General features: G+C 38.3%; 1 protein-coding gene across 1 annotated transcript; it reads right to left on the bottom strand.

Moving 5' to 3' along the window:
- Nucleotides 1-8,240: 8,240 nt before the first annotated feature.
- CPXCR1 (CPX chromosome region candidate 1) lies at nucleotides 8,241-9,203 on the bottom strand. The gene has a single exon (XM_019714883.2). It carries the CDS (start codon nucleotides 9,201-9,203, stop codon nucleotides 8,241-8,243), a length of 963 nt encoding a protein of 320 aa, XP_019570442.1.
- Between the last annotated feature and the right edge of the window lie 811 nt (nucleotides 9,204-10,014).

Here is a 10,014-nt window from a genome sequence, read left to right as displayed (position 1 = left end):
TTTTATTTCTCTCTTTCCTTAAGTAAATGTGTGTGTGTGTGTGTGTGTGTGTGTGTGTGTGTAATGAATGCTACATTTTAATGGACAACTGTCTTTCCATAATAAAAGCTAGAGGGTTTGGATATTATAAAACAGCATAACTATCTATTGAGAATATAATGAGATTATATATTATTGTTACTCTATATTGTATGTTGATATAATCACCGTTTAAGGGAAATCATTAAAAAATGTTATTAGTGGGGCCGGCCTTGTGGCTCAGGTGGTTAGAGCTCCATGCTCCTAACTCCGAGGGCTGCCGGTTGGATTCCCACATGAGCCAGTGGGCTCTCAACGACAAGGTTGCTGGTTCAACTCCTCGAGTCCCGCAAGGGATGGTGGGCAGCGCCCCCTGCAACTAAGTTTGAACACACACCTTGAGCTGAGCTGCCGCTGAGCTCCCGGATGGCTCAGTTGGTTGGAGCGCATCTTTTCAACCACAAGGTGGCCAGTTTCAGTCCTCGACTCCCGCAGGGGATGGTGGGCAGTGCACCCTGCAACTAAAATTGAACACGGCACCTTGAGCTGAGCTGCGCCCTCCACAACTAAGACTGAAAGGACAACAACTTGAAGCTGAATGGCACCCTGCACAACTAAGATTGAAAGGACAACAACTTGACTTGGAAAAAAGTCCTGGAAGTACACACTGTTCCCCAATAAAGTCCTGTCCCCCTTCCCCAATAAAATCTTTAAAAAAAAGTGTTATTAGCAGTACTATGGTCTCATATTTACATATTGCATGCACTGTATTTATACAATGATATTTTAAATTAGTACATCTTTATTGAAAAATAAATATTGGTTACAGTAAAACATCATGAATAACTTTCTAAAAGGATATACTGCCCAATGCTTAGTGATGTTGATGCAATTCAAAGATATTAACATATTTCTTGAAACTTTGGCATTAACCTTGAACCTCTGATTTTCCCTCCCTTCTATTCATTAATAAGTATTCAAGTTTTTCTCAGTTGAATAATACAAATCTCTTCTTTGCTTTTTTTCCCCTGCTGCTGTTGTTCTTATTCTGACTGCTACATACCTCTCAGTGTTCCCAAGGAGTGTGATAGTCATCAGAATATGCAAATGAAGATAAAGTTTTCTAATATTTAATTCATTGAACATTTGAAGTTTAAGTCATATTTATGTTCTATAAGCACAAATTCAGAAGTGGTAATAGATATGTAACTTTTTGTATTCATAGGGGTGGTTGTTTAGTGAAGGTCAGAATGATAAACTCTGAAATTATCCCAGTGCTTCTTTCATTAGCTCTGTGCACTCACATATTGATACAAATATGTTATCCTAGGTAACTATGTTAAACTCTCAATGATCATGTGCTGTGAGTCTATTCAGTGAATAGAAGGTGTCCCTTGGTTAAAAATAACAAAACTTTGTTAACAAGAATTTTATTCACTCAGATTTCTTTAAAATATAAAGAACTGTGAAGAGTGTGAGATATTACTCTGCTTTAAAGTAAAGCTACGAAGTTAGCTTGCCAGTTTTATAGATGCTGACAAAAGACAAGAGACTCCTGGGACATAAAGAAGTACTTTATTACTCATGACAAAGCAGGTAGCATGAGCTTTATATTTGCATTGTTTCCCCTTGCCCTTCAAGTCACACAGGGGTGATGAAAACTGGCACAGACATATATTATGCACATAGTGGGTGTGTATCATAAGTGAGGAACCTTGAGTTTAGGAAGCTCTCAATTTAAAAGAGAGCTGCTGGCAAACTTGCCTAACCTTTGCCGTTGAGGGAGACATTATGTTTATTATCCTGGTTAAGAATTTAATCTACCCTCTGTTTTGGAGAGAAACACTATATCTTCCAAGATTGTTTGCTATACAAACATCTGTAAAAAGATATGAGAAAAAGCCAGTGCCTCTTCACAAGAAGTAGAAACAGTGCAAATTTTCTCCAACTAAAACATCCATTAGCTAGCATAAGCTACAGAAATGTCTTAGAAAAATTTGAGATTTACAAGTTTAAACCCTAGCTAGACTAATGCCCCCTTCCTTTTCCTAGGCCCAGATAATTAGAATATAGCAAGAATAACAACAGTCAATGATCCTTGACCAAATCTATAGATAATTCTAATTATTATTGTGCAATAATTTTTCTGTTTTTCTTAGCTAACTACTAGATAGAACAAATTATAAAGCAAGTTTCCCATTTTGAAAAACAAACGTTTTATAAAATTGTTTAAGATCAATTGTTAGCATCGTAATAGTCAAATTTTATTTAAAAATGTGGCCTCAATATAGTATTTTAAATAAATAAATAAATATTTTAAATTTCAAATTGACAATCGGGCAAATAACTGATGATTACATTTTATTTTAATGTGTAATATATTTCATACATGAGAGTTGAATAATAAAATTTTACTTAAAATTGAAATGTTTTATTGAAAGTGAAGAGCTTTGTAGTGCTGCATTCTTACTGTATAAATTCAGTTTGGTGGCCTTTATCTCCAAACTCTGATGTAAGAACAAATCCAAAATCTGACATCAGAGACTCCTATGCTCTTAGCCCCATTATTTCTATTAATTGAGTCACCTCAGATTATCTCCGTGTAAAACACATGGTATTAAACACTAAGTAAATATGCCCATTAAAATGTGAATATAAGGGTGCCCTGATGGCTCAGGCGGTTGGAGCGCCATGCTCCTAATGCCAAAGGCCCGCAGGTTCGATTCCCACATGGTCCAGTGACCTGCGCCCTCTATAGCTAAGACTGTGAACAATGGCTCTCTCTGGAGCTGGGCTGCTGTGAGCAGCTGGAGGTCAGTATAAGCAGCTGTGTGCTGCCATGGACTGCTGTGTGCTGATGTGGGCTACCGTGAGTGGCCGGCAGCGGTAAGAGCTGTCGTGAGCTGCTCTGAGCAGTTGACCAACGACCGGTGACTGACTACCTCAGCTGGTGGGGAGCGCAAGGCTCATAAGACCAGCATGGGCCAGGGAGCTGCGCCCTACAACTAGACTGAAAAGCAATGGCTTAAAAAAAAACTGGGGGGGCGGGGGGGATGGAGGCAAAAAAAAAGAGGGTCTGATTCATATTAAAAAAAAAAATGTGAATATAAGAAAATATTATTTGAGAATTCACTGTTGTAATTTTAGAAGATTCCCTGGAATACTTTTTATTTTTTTCATTTAACTTTTAAAGTATCTTGCATAAATTAGAATAAAATTACTAGCATCCATGTAATGCAGTTTGATTCTTTCAAAAACCTGGAATTTTTCTGATTAAATAGTTCTGAAGCATAACTTACAAAGAAATATCCAACACACTAATGACAGATAAATGAGATGAAGCAAATATAAAACTTTGTTATAAGATACATTTTTGAAATAAAACATAAGAATATAGTCTTAAACTCTAACTAGTCAAAATTGAGAACATTAAAATGGTAAAAGTCTGCCATCTTCAGGGTTCTTTATGCTTGTTTATTCTAAAAATGTATTCTGCTCTGTGTTGAGTATATTATTTGCTGGTCTTGGTAATGTTAATGTAATCTATTATTATAGATGCTAGTTACTGTGTCTATATGAAATAAAGGCATTATCCTCTACCTATATTTTAAAATGTAATGTTTTGTGAGGTAATTCTGAAAGTTACTAATACAATAAAGGAATAAAATATAAACTTGTTCCTGTATCACAGAGAAAAAAATAAGTACATCTGTGAGGTGTTGAGTTAGTCTGTAAATTTTTCAAGATAGAAAACTCAATCTTTTAAACATTGAACTGCATTATTCATTCATCTTTTTCTAGGAAAATCTTGCCTTCCCTCTCTATGTAAGTTGAGAATAGTTTTCAAGGGGGCTGCTAGAGAAAGATTATGTTTTCATATTTCAGGTTCTTCTGATTTCACTTTTGTTACCAGGAAATGACATTGTACTTCAGCTCTTCATCTTCTTGAAGGAATGAATTCAATCAAGAGACAGAATTTTGTGCAGAATAAAGCAGCCAGAAATTTAGTAATAAAAGACATAGAGGGGCTGACCGGAGGGAGGGAAGCACTCACGCCTTGCATTGCATGAAGGCTTTTGTTTCTATGGGTAGAATTATCTCCCCTTCTCCCTTCTCTTACCTCTCTTTCTCCCCCTGAGATGCCTGGTCCTCCCTTCTCTGGCATTTGACAATGCATTACTTTGATTTGGGGGCATGTGTAAACACACCCCTTGATTTAGGGGCATGTGTAAACACACCCCTTTGATTTAGAGGCATGTGTAAACAAATTCCTTAGGGGTGTGTGTAAACCTGGAATCCTGTTTGGTTAGTAAGGTATTGGTGGCCCCAACAAACAGGATGTGTTCCTCCCTTCTCTGACTTCTAACAAAACATCTCTGATTTACAGGTATGTGTAAGTCTGGAGTACTGCTGGGCAGCTGCCAGGGGTCTTCACCCAAGTAGGAGATGCAGCAAGGGGCTTTCTACCTGGGGCTACCAGGGCTATGTCTCTCCTTCTCCTGCTCATTTCTATCTATTTATCTACCCTATTACTATTATGACTTAATTCTGATTTTCATTTGTCATTTCTGAAATTTTAGCTCAATCGATAACCTTTGTGTTTATGACAAAAATGTGAATAATATTTAGTTTAACTACTTTGTTGTACACTTAAATCATGTTTTCAAATTTTGTGGAGATTTGCCAGCTAAAATGTGCATTCTATGGATGGTAATATGACAGTGAAGAAACCAACTTTTTAAATCTAATTGCCATTTTTACTTTATCCTCAGAAAAAATGAGCAAAATAATTTTATTTTATTTTTATTGATACGTACCTCATGGCTTTTATTTTTGTAAACATGTATTTCATATCTCATTTGCTTTATGAGATAAAAATTCAAATAGCATGTATTTTTTAAACTGGAGAAACATTAGATTTAGGTGCTTGAATTGTCTAAGTCAGTTTAATTATCCACTCTGATTTATTGCTGACACTGAGTAATTGCATCTGGAAGTAGCACATTTACTTCCAGATGAAAACAATTTGACCTTTCTTAGATACAGCCTAAGTATCCTCTGCTTCATGAGAGTTTATGATTTATGGAATATAATATATCAATGGATTAAATAAATTCTATATGCTATTTTACATATGTATACTTATTACTAAGGCATAATATTCAACAAATTTCCCATTTAAGTAATTTCTGGTTATATTACCTTGTTATATAATAACAACAGCACACACTTACTAAAGTGTGACCAGAGAAAGTGATTCAGTTTCCTGGAAATTGTGTCTATGCATTTCATTTTACCATAAAAATGCATACATGTAAGGTTCTGAAGCTTAACACATGCAATGATTCTAGCATAGTGCTTTACACATAATCCCTGACCAATTAATACAATTTCACTTAGAGGTGGAGTTATGAAGTCTGTCTTTAATCTTTATGACTATGCAGATCAAAGGAAAGAAGAGGTACAGAAATTTGAGCTATAAGTAGCAAGACAGGGAATTCTTAAATATGTGTACGCATTTGTGCACATATGTATGCGGTAAAGTAAAATTTGGGAAGTAATGGTAGCCAACCATGAAGAAGCTATTTAAGGGGACTAAAGTTTTGCCATCCTGAAGCTGCCTTTTGGGATATTCATTTTAAGTTTCTTATTAAGAAACGACTCGGAAAGAAACACTGGTGTGGGGTGACTCCCCTACCTATGGCTCCGTGGCTGTTCCTTTTTGGCCTCACCATATCCTGCGTTCTTGTGTGGGGAGCAGGAGCAGAGACCCTGCAGGCCTCCCCGCACGACAAATGGCGCAGCGAGCAGGGTATGGTGCCAGCCAAAGCTCTCCAAAGGACGGTGGAGCAGTTTGTGCGTGTGAACACCCAGTCTGAGGAAGACCAGGAGGAGCAGCTGCCGGGGAGCTGGACCCCCGTGGAGGGGTGGGAGGATGTGGACGGTTCTCCCACCAGCACAGGAAAAGCCATGCAGCTGCTGGAGAGATGGAGCCCCGTGGAGAGGTGGAAAGATGTGGACGGTTCCCCAACCAACACAGGCCGGAGAAAGCAAAGGTCGTTGCGGCCCTGTGGGCTGAGAAGTTCCTGCTCAGGCAGCCCAGATGCAGGACTTGTCCCAGGAGGAAAGGCTTGCTGAGTCCTCCATGGGAGATGAGGGTGAGGTGAAGGTGGTCCCTCACCCCCAGGACAGCCCTGGCAAATGACTATGGACTATGGGGAATTGCCTTCCATCCCTAATTTAATGGACAGCTTGACTGTTTGGGAACATACCACCATGTAGTGGAACTGGGGGATATTTGCTTTTGTGTCTTGACTACCCGCCATCGAGAATATGTAAGCACCTTGATTGTGAGTCGCTGTTGTTCCAGCAGGGTACCCTGAGAGGCCCACAGAGAGTGGCAGTGCCCTGAGAAATCCTAGCTGTGCCCGGGGAAACTAGTGGTACCCTAAGAAGTCCAGGAAGTCTGGCCGTGCCCAGAAGTACTGGTGGTGCCCTGAGAAACCCTGGCTGTGCCCAGAGAGCCTGGCTGTGTCCAGGATATTGCATTCACCTTCAGGCTCCTCGCACAGGGCCCCTTGCGGAAGACCCTTGTCGCGTAGATTGTGAGGCGAGAGCCTGTAGGGGTGGAGTGTGGGGGCAGAGCCCCAGAAAGTAGTTTACAGGCTCTCGGCCTCACGTGGAGGAGTGCTGGCTCGGGTAGTAGATGGTCGTCAGCTGTGGCTGATTGGCCGTCAGCTGTAGCCAGTTAGCCAATTGGCCACTAATATAACTGCTGTGGCTATGCTAGCAGAGGAGAAGGAGAAGAGAGAGAAGAATGGGGTCTAGCAAGAAGATGGCGGCTGGGCTGGCAAGCGGTGGAGTGAGGGTTGCGGATAGTGTGGCTCCTGCTTCCTGTGTCTCCAACCCAGTCACCAGAGAGAATATAGTGGTATGACTCCCCTACCTATGGCTCCGTGGGTGTTCCTTTTTGGCCTCACCATATCCTGCGTTCTTGTGTGGGGAGCGGGAGCAGAGACCCTGCAGGCCACCCTGCATGACACATGGCGCAGCGAGCAGGGTCCCCCGCACGACAACTGGCCCTCCCCCTTTTCTGGCCCAATAGATTCAGAGGGAAAAACCTGCTTCAGGAAGGAAACCTTAGGATGTTTGCCTTTGCCTGAATAACCCAATTTGAATTATATGGTAAATAAAAGGGCTTCAGGCAGGGGACTGATAGCTAGAGACCCCTGTGACCCATTGTTTCTGAGTTGCCCAGCAAGAATTTTCCTGTCATGTATGTTCAGCTCTTCCTCAACTATCTCCAAATCATCTGAAATCTAAGACCCCATCTCCCTCACCCTTTCTACTTTGTCCAAAAATGTCACATATCCCTAATGTTGCCTGTTTTTGAAATTTTCATGCCCATATGAATTCCCCATGTGCATGTGCTAAAATTTGATTTTCTCCTGTTAATCTGTCTCTGTTAATTTGATTATTAGCCCATCTAGAAGAACTTAAAAGGTGGGAGGAAAAGTATTAATATTTTTTAGTGTCCACACTATCCATGAAAATAAAATATTACAGTTGTATGCTGCCAGTTTAATATTTGTTCACTTCTATCTCAAATTATTTCACTTCTATCACATTATTTTGAGTTTAATTTTTAATTTAAATAATCAAAATTGTTATCTAAACATAGTATATTTATAATACTTGAACCTTTTTTTTCTAGGCACAGGATATTTTTTAATCTAGTTGTAAGCATACAATGAAACTTTTCATGCCTTTAAAATTATTTTTATTGAATTTATGGAGAACATTTCAGATATTACATTTAGCAGAGTCTCTAGAAACACCTGGTAGGACTTTGTCGAGCAGTCCAACATATGTTTGCTATCGTTTTCAGGATCCTGTAAACTTGGAATCTGATAATATTAATATTTCTTTCTTCAGAAATGGATGTTCAGAAAGTACAAACATTTTTTTGTTCAGTTGCTGACTTGATACATATCACAGGCCTGATATTTTGATGCTGTTTGAAATAGCACAATATAAACAGATGCTTCCTTATGAGTTTTCTTCTTAAAGGTGTTTCTTTCTGATGTATCCTATTATTTTGTGTTCCTCTGCAACTCCATCTAACACTACTAAAATTTATGCTCATGCAATTTTTCTCAATTTGGTAGCCAGATTATGAATTTCAGAAGTTAAATTTTAAAATGAATTCACCCCAATCGAGCTTAATTCCCAGGAGAGTTGCAAGAATGCTGTCTAAATTCAACAAAATTGTTGAAAATACTCCCACAAATGGGACATAGGAATTTCCAACCGTCACTTGTATTTCTGATCACCACCCTCATGTTATGGTGTGATCTCAAATGACTCTCAAAAACTCTTCTATTAAATGCGTTTTCAAAATGGGCCCGTGGGACATAGTGCACAGACCTTACAAAAATGTGGAAATTCTTTTTCCCTTTAGTATAAGTTGATTCAGACATTCTTTTTAATATTATTCTCTCAAGGAGAGGACGGTAGCAGAATATCCTTGAAGGTCTTCGAAATATTATGGCTCTTTCCCCATGAGGGTGGACATTTGGATTTGTAAGAAATGCTACATATTGTTGCTTTACCCATGTGGTATTTCGATGACCTGCAGCCTGAGAGAAGTATCTTCTACATAGCAGATGAAGAGTCATGCTTCTCACCACATGCCTGCTAATGAATGGCCTTCTCCATGAAATTGAGTACTGGAAAGGAACTTTGTAATTTATGGTGGAATAACACAAATTACTTGGTTTTCTCATGTTTCCTGAGCAGAATTTTGCTCTGTTATTTAAGGGTTTCTTTCCATCAATTTTCACTAGTGTATTCAGAGGGGTAAATCTCCCTAATCCTGACATGAGAAAGATAAACTTTCTAGGAATGGGAATCTGAATTAGAAGGGACTCCTCTTCTTTTAAAGCTTCTTGACGATCTTTTTGGTTCTTCTCTTCTTCAAGGTTATTATTTTCTGCTTCTTGAGGAGCAGCATGCTCCTGAGAGGTTGGTATGTCTAGCTCCCTGTTTGTTGGGGTGCATTCCACCTGAGAGGTCATATTAGATTCAGCAAATGAAGGCTCTGTATCTGTATTTGGAGCCTCATTCTCTGAATTTTCGAGACCATTGTCACCTGGATCACTTCCTTCTTTAGTAGGAGAAGTCATCTTAGATTCTATTTATGTGAAAAAAGACAAACATCTGTTAAATTGAGAAATGCTTTGATTCATAAGAATCAGTTGTTTACTCTTAGCAAAAAGCATGTGGATGTTTTGTTCCTGAGTTTTGCACACCTTAAGTATATATACATTTCTCACACCTTTAATATCAGAGTCACAGACCCACAAAATAAAGTAACAAAAAATCAAAACTTAGGGCAAATATAACTCCTACTAAATAAGTGTTCTCATTACCTAGTCTGGAACTTATATATAAACTTAGAATAACATAAGCTTTCATCTGACTAATATGGGAATGTACTGTATACACTAGAGGACATATAGTTCCCAATAGGAAGTGCAATAATTTCCTTTTGGATAATGATTTAAAAAGAATTTTCATTTAATAAGATAGATCTAAATTTCTGACCTATGATTTTAAAACGGGACTAAAGTAGACTGCAATTTTTTATGAATATACACATTTAAGAGAAAATTAAAACCTATGTGAAAATAAAATGGTCGAATTTGTAAGAACAAGCTGTTCTTCCCTAGGAATTTTTCCTTTGTTTATTTATTTATTTTGAGTGACAAGAATATAGTTTTTATATTAATGTATTCAATTTTTATATTTTTATAATTTATCAAAATAGAAAAAATGAGGAAAAAAGTATATGTTTGTGTTGAAAGAGCACAGACAAAGCTTAAAAGCTGAACATGTCATATCTAATTGAGCCTATATTTTCCATGGGTACCTTTTTTTTTTTTTTGGCAGTGCAATTTTGTTGTAGTTGTTTTGTATTCCTGAAACTAATTTAAA

This window comes from Rhinolophus sinicus, chromosome X (genome assembly GCF_036562045.2).
Source record: "Rhinolophus sinicus isolate RSC01 chromosome X, ASM3656204v1, whole genome shotgun sequence".
NCBI classification, from domain to species: domain Eukaryota; kingdom Metazoa; phylum Chordata; class Mammalia; order Chiroptera; family Rhinolophidae; genus Rhinolophus; species Rhinolophus sinicus.
This window is presented reverse-complemented; position numbering and strand designations above follow the sequence as displayed.